The sequence below is a fragment of the Catharus ustulatus genome, chromosome 6, assembly GCF_009819885.2.
Source record: "Catharus ustulatus isolate bCatUst1 chromosome 6, bCatUst1.pri.v2, whole genome shotgun sequence".
Lineage (NCBI taxonomy): Eukaryota > Metazoa > Chordata > Aves > Passeriformes > Turdidae > Catharus > Catharus ustulatus.
In genome coordinates this window covers 59595923-59615890 of record NC_046226.1, presented here as the reverse complement: position 1 = coordinate 59615890, position 19968 = coordinate 59595923, and the positions used below count along the sequence as shown (strand labels likewise).

General features: G+C 41.7%; 1 protein-coding gene across 7 annotated transcripts in view; it reads right to left on the bottom strand.

Moving 5' to 3' along the window:
• ARNTL (aryl hydrocarbon receptor nuclear translocator like) overlaps nt 1-19968 on the bottom strand; it is a 48130-nt gene that overhangs the window by 8821 nt on the left and 19341 nt on the right. For 4 of the 7 annotated variants that reach the window (XM_033061556.2, XM_033061553.2, XM_033061555.2 and 1 more), the window contains exons 2-12: nt 14919-15042; nt 14125-14272; nt 11386-11406; nt 10463-10501; nt 10075-10116; nt 9002-9159; nt 7149-7228; nt 6068-6160; nt 4985-5102; nt 2910-3059; nt 954-1200 (exon numbers count right to left, since the gene is read on the bottom strand). In XM_033061556.2, coding sequence (XP_032917447.1) covers nt 954-1200; nt 2910-3059; nt 4985-5102; nt 6068-6160; nt 7149-7228; nt 9002-9159; nt 10075-10116; nt 10463-10501; nt 11386-11406; nt 14125-14264 — 1088 coding nt within the window. In that variant the 5' untranslated portion in view covers nt 14265-14272; nt 14919-15042. Of the gene's footprint in view, nt 1-953; nt 1201-2909; nt 3060-4984; nt 5103-6067; nt 6161-7148; nt 7229-9001; nt 9160-10074; nt 10117-10462; nt 10502-11385; nt 11407-11665; nt 11776-14124; nt 14273-14918; nt 15043-19968 lie in introns of those variants that run through there. The other 3 variants (XM_033061559.2, XM_033061558.2, XM_033061560.2) reach the window with 3 other exon arrangements.

Below are 19968 nucleotides of genomic sequence, written 5' to 3'. Positions count from 1 at the left end.
AATTATTTTGATATAGTACAATTTGTAATCACTTTTTACTGCTTTTGATATAACATAATTTGTCAACTTTTGTGGTCAATACCCTGGCCCTGTGTAGTTTATGTATTTTAGTGTGATAAATATATTCTAGTTTCGGCTTTTGCAAAATATTGAAATAAAGACTATGTGCTGTGTATTAACAGAGGTAGTTAATGCTTTTATAAGTAATTGACAATGGTAAGAATAACACAGTTCTGTGAAATAGATAATGGTGATTTAATGTACTTGTAGAATACCCTATCTGAATAGGACAGCATTGAAAAGAACCATGACACCAAGAGAAAAATTTACTACTGACTCTCTGGTTATTAGGAAGTGTCAAGCAAACAGAACAGAGCCTCAAGAAGAAATAGAATATATTGATTTCATCTACAGAATGGCCTGAAGACAAGTCATATTCACGTTACTATTCTCCAATCACTAAAAGTTAGTATGGCACAGTTTAAGCTAGAAGTTTTTCAGTTTTCTTGCAGTGGAAAATTCTGAGACCTTTTCTCTACTTGCCACATCAGCAATCTTGTTTGCCTGCAGAATCTTTTTGCTTGGTTAGAACATCTTCTGTTTGAGGTGGGTTTATCCTCTGCTCTGAGTCATAAAAAGCCCTTCTAACTAATATAGCCTTTGCCTTCTTAGTTATCCAGTAAGACAGGCTCAGCAATTCTTTTATATCAAAACTTCTTTCATTTCTATTCCTTTTTCAGATTGTACATTCAAAGACCTTTATGCTATATATGTGAGACCTTCCTGTCAAACCCCGATCAGTCCCAACCGCGACGGAACAAAGGCTTTGAAACAACAGCAGCGTTCCCCTCCCGCTGGTTGTGCACACATAAATACAAATACAACAGAAAGAAAAAACATCCTAGGAGCCCAGGAGGTGTGTTCAGTGTCTGTGGCAGCAGGGGAGCTCCCACCTCTGGTCCACGAAGACGAACTTGCCGTCGATGGCGTGCCGGGACACGTACTCGGTGGGCTTGACGCGGATCTCGCCGTTGGCCGGCTGCGGCACCACGTGCGGGTGCAGCCTCCCGATGGCCACCAGGCAGCTCAGGTTGCAGCCCTCGTTGTCTGGCTCGTTGTCCTCATCCAGCCCCATCTTGGTGGGAGGCCAGCTCTTTAAGTAGCCTGTGCTGTGGATAGTGCAAAAGCTTTTGCGGTCTGCTGCGGAAAGAGAGCAAACAAAACAAAGCAACAGAACCCAAGAAAGCGGTTAGGTCGTGGATACGGCTTTGGAGAACTAAAACTCAGTTCTGCTAATAATGCACCTCCTCTCTCATGCAGGAAATTTGGGGTACTCTTCACTAAGGAGACCCCATAACTCTCCAGAACTGCCTGACAGGAGGGGAGCCAGAAAATTTGGGATACCCTTCACTAAGGAGAGACCCCATCACTCTCTAGAACTGGGGAGCTGGGGGGAAATTGGCTCTTCTCCCAGGAAACAGTGACAGGATGAGAGGCCACAGCCTCAAGTTGTGCCAGGGGAGGCTCAGGCTGGAGCTCAGAGGAATTTCCTCACTGAAAGGATTGTCCAGCATTGGAAGGGGATGCCAGGGAGGTGCTGGAGTCCCCATCCCTGCAGATGCCCAAGTAGTGACACAGCACTCAGTGCCACAGTCTGGTTGACAGGGGGATGCTTGGTCAAAGGCTGGGACTCAATGACCTTGGAAACCTTCTCCAGCCTTAATGGCTCTGTGATTCTAAAAGGTTTTTCAGCACTCCTGCTGTAATGCAGTTAATCTCAGATAATCCAATAAACAATTTATCTTGGCAAAACCACTGTTTATGCTGAAACATCACATAGCTCAGACCAAGGTTGCTTTTGGTAACTTTGAGCAGAAATTGCATCACATTTTATTATTTCAAAGGAGGCAAATAACCCAAAGGAATGCATGGAGAAATCAGTAGATTAATAAATAAGATGCCTCTTCCATCTTGACCTGAGCCACAAAACCCATGTTTGGCAGAATATACACTAACACTGACTGGGCTGTGCAGGGGACAGCTGTACACAGGGTTGATGAAGGTTTGCAATGTCAGTATTCAAAAGGAGAATTCCTATTCCCCAGCACTCAGCAGGCCTGAAAACTCCCAGGAAGATGACTTTCATGGGGAGGTGGAGTAACAGATTTGTGCCAGCCACACAAACTGAGCACAAAAGCAGGATGCAGGCTGAAGCCTCAACCTCACAGGGAGTTGGGGCAGCTGTCACAGCCAGAGAATACACCAAAACTGCCTGTGTTCTCTTGTTGTTTGTATTTACACTTTAACTAACACCAAATGTATTATTCACAGTACTTAAAGAAGAAACCTTCCCATTTGGGCTAAACATATATTCCAACATGCCTAGAACAATAGCCTGCAGAGGAGAAAATATTGCCAACACTGCTAATGCTACCAGCAAATATTCCAGGTGTAGAAACCATATGTTTCCAGTAGCCAGAATGTACCAAACCCACAGGTGAACTTAGAATTACACTGATTTTTTGAGGTGGATATCCATCCACACATCACTGGGCAAATGTGGAGCACAGAACAAGGAACAGCTCCCCTTTACTGGAGACACTGGCCAGGTGGTCAAGACTCAATGTCTGGACCATGTTTTAAACTGAAATCTGACCCATGTCTGAAGATGATGCAGTAACTCCTCAGAACTGTTGGCACAAACTGAAAAAGTTTCAAGAAAGCAGAGTGGAGAATTGGGCTTTAAATGCTAATACAGGTGTGTAAGAGATACTGCAGGGGGCAAAGAGACAGACCTAGACATAGTTCAGAATCTTAATAACATCAATAAATGTAAAAAATTAACCACTGCACATGAGCAGTACAAAAATAAATCCTGACAGCCTTGGTAGTAAAAGCATGATGGTTACCTTTCTTCTTTGAGCAGGTTGAAGGGAAATCCTTGTCCTCCACTTTGACAGAGGGCCTGTTGCACTTCATCCTGCAGAAGAAGGAGCGGCGCGCTCCGGAGCAGAGGCGTGAGGGCCCGGGTGTGATGTCTGTCTTGACAGGGAGCCCAGCTGTGCAAACACCAGGGAGGTTCAGGGAATGGCACAGGGAAGTGCCCCACAAACCCCACCCCACAATGCTTCACCCCCACTGGGCCTGACATCTCCTGCTTTTGGGGTTCTGACTCTGCTTTGTGCTGTTAGAGCTCGAGAACACGGTGCTGAGTGCCAAGAGCAGCAAGGGACTGGACAAACCCACACAGGGCCTGTGATAAACACTGCAGTTCCTCTGAACTGATTAAAAATAGAAAGATTACTTTTCCACAAGCAGAGCAGAATTCCATACACAGTAACTCAGGAGGCTCCTGACTCTTCATACTGGCTCTTTTCTACCACAACACCCTCCCAGAAAAAAATGTGTGCACATAGAGCAGAAGAGCCCAATGACACTCCAGGGACAGGAGGAGGAAAAAAGGCAGCAGGGACCCACACAGGAACTGCAAATCCCCAAGACCTCCAGCTATGTCTCAGAAGTCTCTCTTGCCTTGCAGAAATACATGCCCATGGACATGCCCTAACAATAAATCTGACCTTTATCATATTCTCACAGGGGATTCCTTTCTGTGGGAAAGCCAACCAAAACACATCCCTCTGGTGTGTGTTTCCCTTCCAGGGCTCTGGGAAGACATGGAATGCTTCCAGGGCATGCATCAGGAGCACAGGTATCAGCAAGGCCAGTGCTCCAAGGGTTGATGGAGGATTTAAATCCCACAGCAACTTTTCCACAGCCTGCCATCCACTCCAGCCATGTCTACATAGGGATGTGTAAAACCAAGCAGCTGTCAACACGAACAAAACCTCTCAGGCCTTTGGTGTTTTAACATCAGGAGGAAGAAAGCAATTCCAGTACTTTAGTGGGAAGTGTGCCTCCCTTACAATTGCACTGGAGTGAGGTGATCTGCAGGTCAGGCTGCCTTGTGCCACATGCCCTCCAAGCTGCTGCACCGTGGTGTGAGTACAAGCTGTGCTGAGTTACTCATGCCAAGACAAAAATAAATACGTGCACACATCCTCATACTCTTCACCAGTATGAGCTCTTGAAATTCTACCAATCCGTCTATCATAGCAGATGGGAAGACTGTAATTCATAGTATTTATTTTTGCCCTAACTTTGTCAGAGGCATACAAAAAAAACCACCAAAGAAACTAGGAGGCAGCACTGGATATTCATGCTTGACAACCGATGAAACCAGAAAAAACTTCAGCTGATTCTGCTGAAGCCTCCAGGCTCCCTGCCCTCAAATGATCTCTCTCAACTTCAGCTTCTGAAGCTGAGCTGGTGGCTTCTGTGAACTGAGATCCAGGAGATTCCTGCTCCTGACATGCATGAGAACTTAAGGACTTGGAAATCTGCAGTTTTAAGAGACCACCTTCCACTTAACTTTAACTTAAATTAAACACCCACTCACCCCCAGAGCAGCAGAGATACAGAACTACTTTAAAATACCAGAGTGGAGCAGGGCTAAGAGACATGGCAGGAAATTATTCCAAAGTTAAAACCCTTCTGAGAGAAAGGCTGGGTCATTGATGGCAGTAAGCAATAAGTAGATAAATAAAATCCTCTGTCTTGGCTGACAGCTAAGGATTACCAAGATAATACTGGGTGTATTCTGACCATTTAGAATGATGGATTAGAACAAATGCTTCCTTTGTTCAAATGGGGAAAGTTAAAGCTTTGATGCCTGGAAGAGAGAGGACACCTCACGGGTGAAGCCAGTTCCAGCAATGCCTCTGCCACAGTGCATGCCAAACCCAACAGCTTCCAGTGTTTCACACCTCTCTTTTCTTTTTGTGTTTCTTCCTGTCTTTAAGCTACAACTTTCTTGGCATGAGACAATCCAGACAGCATCCCCCCCACATCCCCACTTGAGACATGAGGCAGAGCCCCAGCAGCAGTGGCTCCACATGACATTTTTCCCAAAGGTGGCAGCACTCACTTTTTGCATCTATGAGTCTTTCTCGTGGCGCAGTGTCAGAAGAAGAGAGCTGCTCCTTCACTTTGGCAATGTCTTTAGGATGGAGATAATCAAATAAACTTTGACCAATCAAATCATTCTGTAGAGATTGAACATTCAGTCAAAAAGTAAAATAATGGCTCGGTGTAATTTCTTCATTTTAGCATCCAGTATGAACAATCCTTTTACATAAAGGTGTAACCAAGGACTACTAAACATCCAGACCCAGCCTCATTGCAGGGGGTTTGGACTGGATGACCTTCAAAGGGTCCCTTCCAAACCAACTATTTTATGGTTCTGTGATTTGATGGAGGTTTTTCTCTGTGACTGTGTCGCACAGTAATTTCTGTCATCTTTTTTCAGTAAGAGTTTTGCAGAACTGGCATGCTCAACTCCCCTCCCACCAAATATTCTGGTTTCTACTCAGTCTTACTTCTACCACACATTTGAATGAAAAAAAATACTAACTGCAAATGTTCTCTTTCCTTATTTACATATGAATAGATATTTAGTATATGCCTAACTAAAGGTTGGCTGAGGAAAACTTTTGAAGCTAATACAGGTTTTAAATTTGATGAGGAGTGCAGATGACACAAAAAATGAAGATTATTTACACAATGCATGGTCCAAGTTAAGCCTTATGTTGAGCATGTATTAAAAACCTGGCTTTGGTAAAACTGCTTTCCAGTTTTCATCAGTAAGCATGCAAGCAAAAACAGAATAGATAGAAAGAAAACTAAGCTTAAAAATCCATGTGAAGACACTGGAAGAAGCCCAGACTGATGTTTAAGTATTTGCATGCACTCCCAATTAGGTAATGCTTTTGCAAGCCTGAGGGTAAATCCTTGAGCAGAATGCAACAATCAGTGAATTAAACTTAGCTCCTTTCCCCTCCTTGATTTGAATGGAAACCAGAAAACAATCTTCTCTAATGACATGGCAGAGAAAAGCTCTCGGCTTTCAGGACAGACTCCTCTCATACCTACCCCCCCAGAAAAAAGCACAAACCATCAAAAAGCTCCCAAATCTTTTAAGACCTAATGTACTTAAAATGGAAAAGAATACCTGACTGTAGTTGAGGATCTTGAAGACAGATTCTGAAACAAACAGTATCTTCCCTCTGTCACAGCCCACAACAAAAAGAAATCCATCTGCTGCCTAATTGAGGGGGGGAGGGGAAAAGTCAAATCCCAAGTTATACATCCTCGCTGCATTGTTATAACCTTTAAAAACACTTTGTGTGCAGTACAATTTCTACACTAAGAGAGCTGCCTTAACATTTAGAGGTAACTGAGTCAACAGGAAAAATGTGAAATTACAATGAAGGGAGTTTTTTGCATCTACAAACATTTTTGGCATCATTCTGGGCATTGTGCCCAGAATGTAAAATAACTTTTATGAGAAGAAAGAACCTATGCCTTGTCCAATAATATTATGATTATGTTTAATAATGCCTTCAAATTAAAATGTTATTATAACTGTACTTTAAAAAACTCCTCTTTTAGAAACCAGCCATAACCTGGATATGTATTTCTGTTCCTGGAGGCAGCTAATTCCTATTTGCAAAGCACTGCCTTTCAGTCACACACAAGCACACAGGAATAGGCCTCAATTATGTATCTTCAGAGTAACAATGCTGCAGAAATTAAATTCTGCATCTGGACACTGCAGTGCTGCTTCAACAATTACACAGCCACTAGAAGAGCTTAACTAGTGACTAATGAGGTGAGCTCTCCACACTATAAAAGCAGTGTAACAGCAGGCAGCTGAGCATGCTAAGTCATGTTACATCAGTGACCTCAATAAAAAGGTGTTCATTGGACACTGAAAAATCATGACAAGGTAACCCAGGGCAGCATGTCTGCAAAAAACAATTTGTGTGATTTTTTTTGTTTATATATGTAATGACTGAAGATTCTGATGGTTCCCATCTAAATCCCCCTCTTCAATCTTTCTGCTTAAATTAAGAAATACTGGTCATCATTAAACTCACTGACTCTGTGAAGCAGTCCCCAGATTTCTTAATTATGCTTCATAATCAAAACATTTTTAAGCTGAGATACAAGGCAGAAAAATACTGCTGGTGTGCTTTGGGAGAGCTATAGTCACAGATATTAATATCTCTTAATTAAAAGTTGGAACATACCCTGAGAATAAGATGTTTTAATTCATCATCTGATAGAAAAGCAGGCTTGTAGTTTGCTTCTGTATATGGGTTTGTAGCACCTAAAGAAAACAAACAAACAAACAATTCTCATCACCAACATTACACACTTAAATGAGCAATTCTCCTTTGGCTCCTTCTTAGACTGTTGTTCATTGCAGGAGTTCTTCAAAATGAACTTTTTTTGGTTTTGTTTTACTATCAACATGAGCTCTGTTGGTATTAACTTTAAAAAGGATGAAGCTTTTTTTGCTAAGACGTAAGTACTGCATTAGTTAGAAATGCAAATTAAATGCCTCTGAGATATAAAAGTATTCCTTGACATAGTTTTGAACCCAAAGACTGTCCTTGATTTATGGCCTAGTCTCAGAATTAGAAATTATAAAAATAAGATATGAAAGAATAAAAGAATTCAAACTATTTCTTCTCCCTATAACTCAGTAAAACATGACAAGCTCATGTAAAAAAATGATCACTTAGGAATGTACAAATCAATTCTCTCATTGCAAGTCAAAGATAAAACCCAGCATTACAATGACATCATCTTACAATGCCAAACCCCCAAAAGTGGCAACAAATGAGGCAGCTATTTATTAAGGAGTCATTCTTCTCATTCTATTCCCTTCATAAAGGCAGAGAGAGTCAAATCAGTGACCACTGAAGTGTTATGAAGAATTAACCTCATCAAATGACAGTGGCAGGAAAGTTAAGCCTTTCAAAACCACGAGGTTAAATATGACTGAATGCTCTCCTAGAAAAGAGAACCATCACCAGGGTCTTTCTTACCATTAACTGCATCCCTTTTCTTTCTCAGTGGTGCATTTCTTGAAGCCTTAAAGCTTTAAACATCAGCACCAATGTACTCAAACACTGATTCACTCATTTGAAGCTTTGGGAAGACAAAGCAATTTCTCACAACCTCAACTCTTCCAAACCTGTTTCCCTTCCAGTTCTTGCAACAGAAACCAAAATTCAGTTTTCAAAGTCATCCCTACTCTTTCACATAGAGCTAAAGGTACAAACACAAACCCTTAGAAGTCCTCTGACCTCTCTATCCAACAACTTGGTGCATTGCCTGCTTAAAGCAGTGCTCAGTACCGCACCAGAATTAACTGTGCCTTCAGCCCTTTGTTCCCTCTCCCCAGCTGCCTTGGTGCTGTGCAATCTGGCAGTAGTGATCAATAGGTCACATGATGGAAAATTATTCTTCTCTCATCCCCAAGTTCCCCCAGTCACATCAGAGTATTTACTGCACCATGAACTATCAAGCTGTGAATGAACACTGAGCATCAGATGCTAAGAAAATAGAAGTCCTCACAAAATGAATTAACTTGCTCCTTTTTGGCAAAAAAGGGAGAGAAAGTGTGGCTTTGGGGAAATGACACTTGGAATGCCCCTGCAGTCCCAGGTGATGCTTAAAGAGCCTGTCTGGAATAGAGGCTGGGCAGAGTTAAAGAAATAAAGCTGGGATTTATTAAAAGGGCTCACCTTGGGCAGTGCAAGAGCCTGGCCATGGCTACACCCAAGATGGGCCCTGGGTCAGGAGTTTCACACTTTTATAAGTTCTGCTCCATTCCCACATTGGGGTTCATTGTCCCATTCCAGCTCCAGGTCCTGCAGTCCCACCCTCCCAGATCCTCTCCTCAATTCCCTGTTTGCACTTTTTGGGGCTGAAGCTGCAGCGTGTACTTGGTTCTGGGGCTGGAAAAGGATTGTTTGGTGTGACTGAGCTGGGAGGAGAACTTGTAACACTTTATATGGAGTTCAGAGTCACACACCAGTACACAATCTGGAAAAAATGAAAGTTGAAACTTAAGGCATCTATGGCAACTCACCACGAAGTGTTTTCATGTGCTGGACAGCCATCCTGAGCACAGTGAGCTTGTCCAGTTTGCGGGACATGGCATTGCACGTGGGCACCAGCGAGGCCAGCTCGTCTATGAAACTGTTCATCTTGTCCCTGCGCCTCTTCTCGATCTGACTGTGAGCCTCCCTGCACAGAGACACACAGAGCAGGGCAGGGTGATACACATGGAACAGTGAAACTGTTCATCTTGTCCCTGAGCCTCCCTGCACACACACACACAGAGACACACACAGTGTGACACACATGGAACAGTGAAACTGTTCATCTTGTCCCTGCGCCTCTTCTCAATCTGACTGTGAGCCTCCCTGCACACACAATTTGGAATTCACAAATCCATTTTCTCATTGCAAGCCAAAGATAAAACCCAGCATTACAATGATATCATCTTACAATGTCAAAACCCCAAAAGTGGCAACAAATGAGGCAGCTATTTATTAAGGAGTCATTCTTCTCATTCTATTCCCTTCATAAAGGCAGAGAGAGTCAAATTAGTGACACACACACACACAGAGCAGGGCAGTGTGAAGCACGTGGAGCAATGCCCAAAACCTCCCCAAGGTAAGTTAAGTGTACTACCCTGCCACCCTTGTGGAAAAGACAGCAGACATCCTTCAGACACTTGATGTTAATTATCTGGGTGAAGAATGGTTATAAGCAACAGGAAAGGTTGCAGCACAAGCTTCTGGTTTGCCAGAAAACACACCAATGTTGGTAAAGTTTACAGTTTCCCATAATAAGATTCACTGCTAACACTCTCACAACCCACTATCAAGTCTGAAAGAAGATGAAGAATTTAACATTACCAGAAACATACCTGGCTTCAATTCCAACAGCAATGAAGTAACTAAAACCAACTTACTCACCAAATTAGTTGTTTTACTCTATGCAAATTTAATGACAAATGTGAACAGTGCAAAGATGTGGAAAAATAAAGGAAGATCAAAGCTTGATAAAGATCTTTCCAGAAGAAACACACACATAATTCATAGATGGCAAAAAGCAAGAGACAATTCTTTTAAATATATTTGTTTAGAGCATTACCTTGCATTTTTTATCCTGCCTTGTTGGTCTGCATACTCCAATCTGTTGAGAAATGACATCACAAAGTTACAGCATTGAAAGCACTCAAACCAACTCTTTTACTGCATCTCACATCCTACTGATCCTCATTAAGAACAGGTTTTTTAGAATTTGAATGTTTATTTAACCTTTCTACAGCAAATATCAGTATCTGTAACATTGTGCCTCAGACTTGGGGGTGTTTTAGCTTGTCTGTTCCATGTTGTTTAAACTAAGGTTTTTTTGATTATTCCTTCATCCCAGCAAAATAACAATTTGAGACCAGGGTGACACTGAGAACAGGCATCCACAGCCAGGATCCTGTGTCAGAAGTGTGGAACTGAGATTTCAGTGACTGTATCAACAGTACCTTCCATGTTGGTCATCTTTATCTGTATCCATACCTTCCCTGCAGAAACAGAACAAAGCAACACATCACAAATTCAGCAGGACTGGCAGAACCGTTATCCAACTACCACAAAGTCAGAATCAAGTATCCCTGCCATCTCTAAATCATCAATACAGAAAGAGGAGCATAAAAACAACAACCTGGAAGGACTAAGGAAGCTGTGTGGTTTTTGTAACATTAAAACATTTTCTTAAATTAGTAGTGTCTCCTTCAGAACTCACTAAATGGCACAGTTTGATGTGTTTGACAGCAAAACATGCTGCAGTTCAAAGATATCATCTGTTGCAAAAATGTTTTTCAGTTAACTAGAGAAGGAGGAAAAAACTCGACTTTGTGCAGATGTCTGTATGCTCCATAGCTCAGTTTGCCTTACAGTAACTGATTTTGGGATAGAAAATGGCAATAACCTAAATTAACACACCACTGGAGATGGTCAAATGCATGGAGAGAATCAAAGGCTGTATGAAACTAATCAGGCACATTGGAAATTACAACTTCTAGTGTAGATACATGGTGTGCTTTTGTTTCACCATGAAGAAAAGAAGAAAGAGAGGCATGAAGAATAGAAATAATCCCCCTTATTACATTTAATATTGTAGCCACAAGTGCACAACTAAGCAGGAAAGGAGAATATGTTTTCACAGCTGTACTTGGTAAAAAAAAAACTAAATGCCCATGAGTACACATCTTTTTTAGACAAAATAATTAGGAAGAGAATGTTTTGATTTATGTAAATCAACTGTGCTTACATGGACATTCCTAGGCCTGCTCATTCTGGTTTAATTTCCACCTGTGAATTTTAAGTCTATAGAAGCAAAAGGCAGGGAAAAATCCACTGGGCATCTTTTTTAAGTGAAACCAATTACTAAAATATTTATACTTACTCAAAAGGAAAGCCATCGAGCCTGAAAAGAAAGAAAAATAAAGTACACCATATATAGGAAATAAGAACAATGGCTTACATTTTCTGCTGAAATTCTCAAGCTAATTCATATTCTATTTGAAATGAAAAGCACAATGAAAACAGGACAATAGCAGTGAGCATTTTCTAAAGAAACAAGCTTGTTCAAATTAATCTACTTTCTGAAAGAATAATTCTGCTTTTTAAGAAAGAGAGAGCATAGTTCATGACACTTAATGTGAAAAACTTACAAAATAACTAACCTAAATTATGTTATGCAAATCATTGAGATATTGTTTCATCTTCAGAAAGGAAAGATCTGTGCTTTATGCGTGTTGTCCTTGTGGTTAGATAAATGGGATTTCAGAGGACTCTAAGGCCAGAAATAAAACATAAAAATAAAAATAAAGTATCCCAAGTTTCTCAGTTTTTGATTCTTGCCCAGCAGGACAGATGCACATTTTGCTTTAGTCTTAAGTCCCAAGCTGAACATTATACAGACTTCATCATATCATGAGGAAATGAAACAGAACTTCTACATGCAAAATAACTGCTGGCATCACTTCAGAACTGTAAAGTGACCTGAAATACCACTGAGCTTTACCATGATAAGATAAATATATGTTTTATAAGAGCCTTATGAAAAAGCCTTCTCTTCCCAGCCAATAACATACTAGTTGTTTCTGTTACACACTGGACACGAGCCTTCCTAAAAACAAACGTGGCAGTCCTTCAGGTATTATTCACTGTATTATTATCTTTGTGATCAGTTTTAAAATAACAATAATAACATGCTAAATGTTTTCTTCATCTCCCAATCTGCACAGCTGAGTTATAGTCTCAGCCACTGACTCCTGATGCTCACAGTTTACCAGCCCCTGTGGCACCACCTTCAGCTCTGGGATGTTTGTGAGCAAAAACCCCCAGAAAGCAAAATCTAGCACAGGTACAAGGTAAGTTACTAATGCATCAGGGTAGCAGTTTGTTTTCTCATCATGCAATATTTCAATTGAAAACATTACTCCCAAGAAAATAAATTTACTGTTCACAGTCCTGTGCAAGGAGTCTTGGACAACAGCATAGGACCAGTCCTTGCTGAAGGGACAGCAGTGATCTGGGCAGGAATTCTCCTGGAGGAGCTGCAGCAGAAAGAACTAAAAAGCTGCTGTGGAGAGCTGAAAGTGCAGCTGATGACTCCTCTTGCTTGCACTCAAGAGGTAAACAAAGGAGCACCCTAAAACACTGCTTCTGCCTTCCTTATTCCCTGGCTTCACTGGCACTTGGATCATTTACGCAATAAAATCAGTTACAGGTAGCAGAAGGTGAACAGTAGCATTTTTGAACATTTTCCCATACATACACATCTAAGGAGGGATCAAGGCTATCACCTTAAGTTCTGCTTTCCAAGAGGAACATTTAGTAGCCACCATTTATTTTGCAACACAAAATGAACTGTGTAAGACTACACAACAAGTAGTGGTATGTAGTGTATGACAACAAAATAAGCAAACTTATTTTACTAAGGATTCAAGGAAGCACTTTTAAAAATGCACACAAAACCTGCAGGGCAGAATTATACCTTACAAGAACAAGCTGTCTTTTGGAAAAGAGGACTTGAGTGATGTTTTCTACCCAGAGGAATAAAAATAGAGAAAACCTTTCTAGAGCAGAGGAAGTTGGTAGGATTGAGGTTGTTCACTCAATTTTGTAGTAGTCAATTCAACTAGAGGGACACATGTGCTTTTCAGGGAGACTAAAGGCAGCCCAGAGAGGTATTTAAAGTTTCATGCATAAGTTCTCCTAAAAAGAATCTAATTCTTAATTGTGATGCTCAGCATGGATTAACAATTCTGCCCCTCCTGGTAAGAAGAGCTGCCAACAATCCAAAGGCCCCCAGCAATAAAATCTGTGCTAAGTTACATAAAAATGGACTCTGTGGCTGGATGAATAATGGATGTGGCCACTCACAAGCTCCCCTGCAGCCACACTTTGTGAAGTTACAATGCAGAGGAGGCTTGCACAGGCACTTGCAGTTAAGTAGGCTGCTCTTGGTGCTCCCAGTGCAGGAGACATTGCAGGTCTGGGAGTTTGGCAAACTCTGCTCTAAAGCAGAGTTGGTGGGATTTCCTTCTACAGCTGAGAACCACTACAAGATAAAGCAGCTGATTAAAAGAAAGACAGCTCTAATACCTCAAACTAGAGACTATTCAGATGCATATTCAAATGAGAGACCAAAACAGCTTCATCAGGCAAAGGGGCAGCACATGGATAGGAACTGACCAAATAGGCAAAAAATAGGTGAAGAAAAGGAACTACTCCTAGTTTTGCTTCCACTTTTCAATAAATTTATCTTCTCCCTCTGTTAGTCAGGCATTGTGTTTCCTATGTAAACAGTATCAATATAATCAACCTTCACACTGTACCTTTCATCAGTACTAATTCCACTCCCCCACCAACCACAAGTTCTCCTCAGCCTTACCCCATGTGATAGCCCTCAATTCTAGCTGCACTGAGATGACAGTTTTATTTTTATTATTATTATTATTAAATAATGAACTTGCCTCTTAGTGCATGGTAGCTTTCTTCTTTATTAAAACCTTTAAAGCAGGTTGCATAGAAGAGGTTATTTTAAAACTGTTATAAATATTTCTAGTCTTCCCCACTGTATTGTTGTGTTACCATGTCCTTCTAGCAGTGCTAAATCAAGAGAAATCCAACTTACTGATAATCAGTTGAGCTTCCCTTTCTTTTCCTATTACAGTCCATTCCTGAAGTGCTAAGGGAACTGGAGATCAAGTCAGCAGGGTCTGGTGACATAAAGTCACTAATTGTAGAAGATATGTCCATCCTTTGGTCTGCCATTGGACTGTCTAACATTAGGGAAGAAATAAAAAACAACCCCCCAAACCAAAAAACCACTGCATTAATATAAGCAGACACATATTTTTAACCAAAAAAGTTATCTCAAACTTAACATTCTTTAAAAACTGCAACAATCAGTTTCTATTCTTTCCTCTTGCTGGAAAAGTAACAGGTAATTTCTCCTTTTCCAGTTACCATGACCACTCTCAAAACACATTATGTAACATAATTGTTTTTAAATTTGTCAGAATGATCTTGAATTAAACCAGGTTTATGTTACCTGGTCAGCCAATTGTTTCTACCTAACAGGAATACTTCTGACAGGGAACACTTGTTTTAGTGTGTCTCCATTTGAAGATCACATTAGAGTTCACAATCTTTTAAAATTCTTTTTCCACTGAATTCAGAACATTTCCATAGAAATAAACACCTTTGCACAGCAGACTCTACAAATAAAGATATTATAATCCAATGGTGGTCTAAGAAGTCTAGTTAAAGGTACAAATGAATCTAATTGGCTTTTTAATCCTCTAGACTGCAAATAATTCAAATCTTCGCTATTTAATCCTCCAGACTTGCAAATAATTGCACTCTTGGAAGAAACCCTGTGAAAAGTTCCCTGCTGAATAGCATCAAGTGTGAAAGACTTTTTACCTGAAGGCCTGTCTTGGAAGCCTAAATCCACTTGGGCAATGATGATGATGCTCAGCCCAAAGCAGCTGATAACCTTAGAACTCTTCCATGTCTCATGTTCTGTTGGTCAAATACTTTCAAAAACCTAAATGGGAGGAAAATCAGCAAGCTTAAAAAACATATTAAAAACAATTGTTTTAGACACAGTTTCCAAAAGCAACAGATGCTCCCAACTCAGGCATCAAATATTCATTTCCTTAGAAAGTGTAGGAGCTTTATCCATCCATCCAAAGGGTTAGATGTTGGGATGTGCATGTCCAAAGGATCAATTTGGGCAGAAGGAATCTCTGGCACCATCTCCTTCTGGGCCCTTTTAACCATCCTGTGGGCTCTGCACAAACTCTCTCTGCTCACAATGGTCACACCATGACAATCAGGAGCACATCTGCTGCCAGATGCTGCCACAGTGAGTGAAAGTGCTGTCACAGAGCAAAGGACAGACTCACCCTTCACTCCAAGGATGCTCCTAAGTTTGGGTTTGGTTTACTGTTTAGTTTTCCACTGTCCTTGGAAGGACAGGGGTTAAACATTCTGCAGGCTTCAAGGTTTATATAAAATCCACATCCCATACCACAACTCAAGCCCTCAAATGTGTCCCCCAAACATGTGGATGCCCTTCCCTTCCACACTGCTGTCACAAAACAAGTTTCTCTTACTATGGAAGATTTAGAAACTCTTCTGCATTTTCCTCCTGCAAGAAATTTCCAAAGTCTATTGGACACACAGTTCTCTGGCTGATGCACCTGTGAGCATCCTGACTGCCTTCCCCAACCTGTGACAGCAGCAGAACCTCCCAAGTACACAGAAAAGCAGCTCCCTGAAGTTTACAAACCAAACATCCTGTCAACATGATCACACTGTAACCAATTCTGCTGAAGCATGTATGTAGACATGCTATGAGTTATTAGCCAAAAAAAAAAAAAAAAAAAAAATCGAAAGTTGCTTGTTATCATTTTCTTCAGTTCTGCCAGAACAGCAAATTCAGAATTTCACAAGTTAAATTATCTAACTTTCTGGTCCTGGCACTGTTGCTGATGGTATTGTCCATCTCATCCAACAACGCCCCTGTAGTCCTTTCCACTATTAAATAACAAATAACCCAACCAACCTCTTTCCCACTTTTGAAAGTGTGTGGAAATACTGGTAGAGGCACATTTAGCTGGCAGCAGAACTGGCCAAAGCTAAATCAGTACAAATTTAAGTCAAATGATGAAATGCCATTGAATCTGTAACCATGTTTGTTTTGCAAGGCTTTCATTCACACCCACAGCTATTAGTAGGTCAGGCTCCCTGTCTCCCTGTGCCAGCCTTTTCTCAGCTGTCTGCTGTGTCTCTCTTACCCAGCAGCCCAACAGTGACAGACTTGATGGTGTTACTGTGGTGGATGAGGTTGCTGCATCTCAGTTTCCCGGTAAAACCAGTCACTGGCCATCTCTGTGTGCTTGGTTCAGACCCAAACCCATCATCTTCAGGCTCAGTTATGTGTAGAAATTAATTATAGCTAAACTTAGTGTGCTTCTGAACACCTCTCCATGTGAGGGTGCTGGCTGAACTCACATTTTACTGCATTAGGTAATTTCATGGACTACCTATGATGAGCTCAGACATAAGGCTGGGATGAGTTGGAACGAACAAAGAAAAAGGGGGGTGGAGGAAAAAGGGTTTATGTTTGCTACAGTCCTCTCTCTTTAAGAATGCAGAACTGTCAGCATTTTAGCTTCAGAACCAGCACACTGCACAAGCCACCATGCACTAATGCAAAAAACAAATTGTTGTTATCTCAGGAAACAAATTTCATATCAGTTTTATACAAAAAAATCTTGAAATAAAGTATCCATTCAGCTGTGCTATTTTCTACCTGTTTATATTTGAAAGTTTCAAAGCAGCTATTTTAAATGTCTTGACCATTTAAGCAGAAAAAAATACATAAAGAGCAGAAGTCTCAATTTATTTTTCAGTCAGCCCTTTCTCTACCATGTCCCAAATACTCATCCAGTCCTACATTTTAGCATTACAGGAGTTAGGAACCATGCATGTCTCTTGAAATGAGTTTTAAAGTTAAGAAGATGTCAACTCAACGACCAGAGTAAAAATCAGCATGCCCCACTAAATAGTGAACAGTTCAGAGAAATGTTTTCTCACAAGGCTTTCTTAAAATTCTAGGAAATTGAATATTTTCTGTCTTTTTAGCCTCCATCTGCTGGATGTTCAATGCCTAAAAAAAATTCTCTCTGAGGAGGAACACAAAAGTTACCCAAACATATAGGCAAAGTTCAAGTCTTCAATTTATGATGCCAAACCTGTTGCCATAGCACTCTGAGGATCTACTTGAAAAAAATGCCATGGAGTCTATTTCCTGACTGAATTCTCCTGCAGAGGAGAATCAAAAGATATTTTGTCACTGCATCCATGACAGTTTGTCTCTACAGCCTGCGTGGGACTACTTCCTTGGGATTCCCCTTCCTTGCATTCCATCCTTCTCTGATCCCCTGAAACAAGGCTAATGCGACAGTAAAAAGAAATCTTACTGTTCATCCCTTAGGGAAAAAAAAGTGAGATGACACGTGACCAGCTTAATCACGCAGCAAAGCTGATCACAAACACCTCTGAGCAAATCAAGGCCACTGTTAAAGTAGGTCAGCTCCAGGAGCCAAGCACCCACACTGTCAGGACCTCTTTACACAACCCCATCAGCTCTGGTCCCCCCAGGCAAGAGGCAGCCCTGTCCAACAGATTTATTCTGAAAGAAATGCAATTCATAACTTTATGAATCACGAGCATCTCGTGTCTCAAAAGCACAATTTCGCAATGACAGAGGAAAACCCTGGTGTGGTTTCCTGAAGAAGTCATTGAAAAGATACTCATTGTCCCTATGGGTAATGACTGAACCAAAAACAGCTCCAGAAAGGAAATCATCTACTTCCTTCACAGCAGTATTCCATTGCTGGGGTTGTGTCACAGCACAAGCTGGTGCAGAACAGAAAAAGAGGTTATTTATCTCCCCTAGCAGCAGTGTGCTGCTGCTGGAGGCTCCTGACACACTTCCCCTTGGTGATGGAGATTTCAGCTCAGCTGCATGAGGACTCCAAGTGTCCCTGAGAAGATTTCAAGATGCAGACCAGCATCCATGGGCTCAGTGCTGCAAGGAACTGATGTCTAAAGAGGATTACCTGGAACAGAGGCTAGACAGAGTTAAGGGAATAAAGGAGATTTATTAAAAACCCTTCAAAGGATTCACCTTGGGCAGTGCAAGAGCCTGGCCATGGCTACACCCAAGATGGGCCCTGAGTCACGAGTTCTCACACTTTTATAAGCTCTGGTGCATTGGGCTCCATTCTATAAGTTTGGGGTGAAATGTCCAATTCCAGCTCCAGGTTCTGCAGTCCCCCCCTCCCAGATTCTCTCCTCCATTTGCTGTTTGCACTTCTTGGGGCTGAAGCTGCAATGGTTCTGGGGTTGGAAAAGGATTGTTTTGTCTGACTGAAGAGAACCTGCTAAAACAATTTATGAAGTTCAGAGTTATATCCTAATACAGGACAGAATCTGGAAAATAGGAAAGCAGAAACTTAGGGCACCATACCCAGCAGCTCCTACATCAAAACCTTTATGGAATACTCCGTAGGAATCACGGGAGGATCTCTGAAGTAAAGCAGGATCGTTTCCTTTGCCCTCAGCACTTAAGGAACACTTCAGTCAGAATATCTTCCCAATATATTGATACTGTTTGCTTTTAATGGCTCCCTAACACCATTTGCAAGTACTCTGCACTCCCAGAAGACAAAAAGCCCTGTGGCTTCCTGTCACATGCAGATGCATCTTACCCCTCTCTCTGGTGCAAAGGAGGGATTTCACCGTGGTTTGTTGAGGTCACCCTTTTACCACCGAATCCTCAGCATGCCCACCAGCCCCTGGCAGCCTGTGATTCACACTGAGTTTTGGAACTCCTCCTGACATCAGCTGCTCATGTTTAGACCCTAACCACACACACAGGGAAGGGGAATGCCCTGCTCTGGGGAAGGCAAAGGCACAGCCCTCAGCTGCCCAAGAGACCCCCTTTTTCAAAAGCTTCCCTAAGGAAAAAGCAGCAGGCTGGAGGGAAGCAGCCCATGGATTTTAACCAGCCACAAAATAAACAATTTTGACATGGAAGGGAAAAAGTCTGCAATAAGCAAGAGAAAAAACTCCATGAGCAGTTTTTCAGTTGATCGATCTGTCCAGGCACACTCCCACACCAAAAGCATCTGTTCATCAGTGGGGTCTCTGAGAAAAGGCAGAGCAGGTCACATCATGGCATCACCTCATCACAGCTCTCCACACTCTCACAGTGGTGATGGAGACACAGAACAATGCATTTTATTGTGTTCCCAGGACACTGAGACCTGCAGATCAAGAGGGGTCTTGGTTCCTATCTCTCCTTCTTTATGAGGGAAAGCACCTGCAATCTTTACTTCAGCTACTTTAACAAAGGACTTGTCTGTTGTTTTCTGTCTCTGCCTCAAAACCAAGAGTCAGTACTAACTAAAATAACTCTCTCTTGCATGGGGCAGCTCATATCTAGACCCAGAACCCAGAAGTGTCTCAGCAGAACTCAGAAAATGGGAAGGATCACTTCCCTCAGCCTGCTGGCAGCACAGCTCCTGACACAACCCAGGAGGCTCTTGAACCATCAATATCTTTTCTGCCAAGCTGTTTTCCAGCTGCTCAGTCCCTAATCTGTACTGAGACATGGGGTTTCTCCTCTCCAGGTGCAGGACTTGGCAATTCCCTCTGCTGACTTTTGAAGGTTCTTTATAAGGTTTTTGGTGACCCTTTTCTCTGGTCTGTAGAGATCCCCCTGCTTGGTGGCACACAGGTGGTGTCTCAGAAACTCTCCCCAGGCTTGCATTTGTCTGCAGCTCTAAGTATAAAGTTTCAGACAGTACAGAAGGAAAGGAAGACAGGCTGGTTCTGGAAAGAGAACCCAATAGAATTAAACAATCTCCAAAAGTCCAAGCTCACGCTCTTCTCTCAC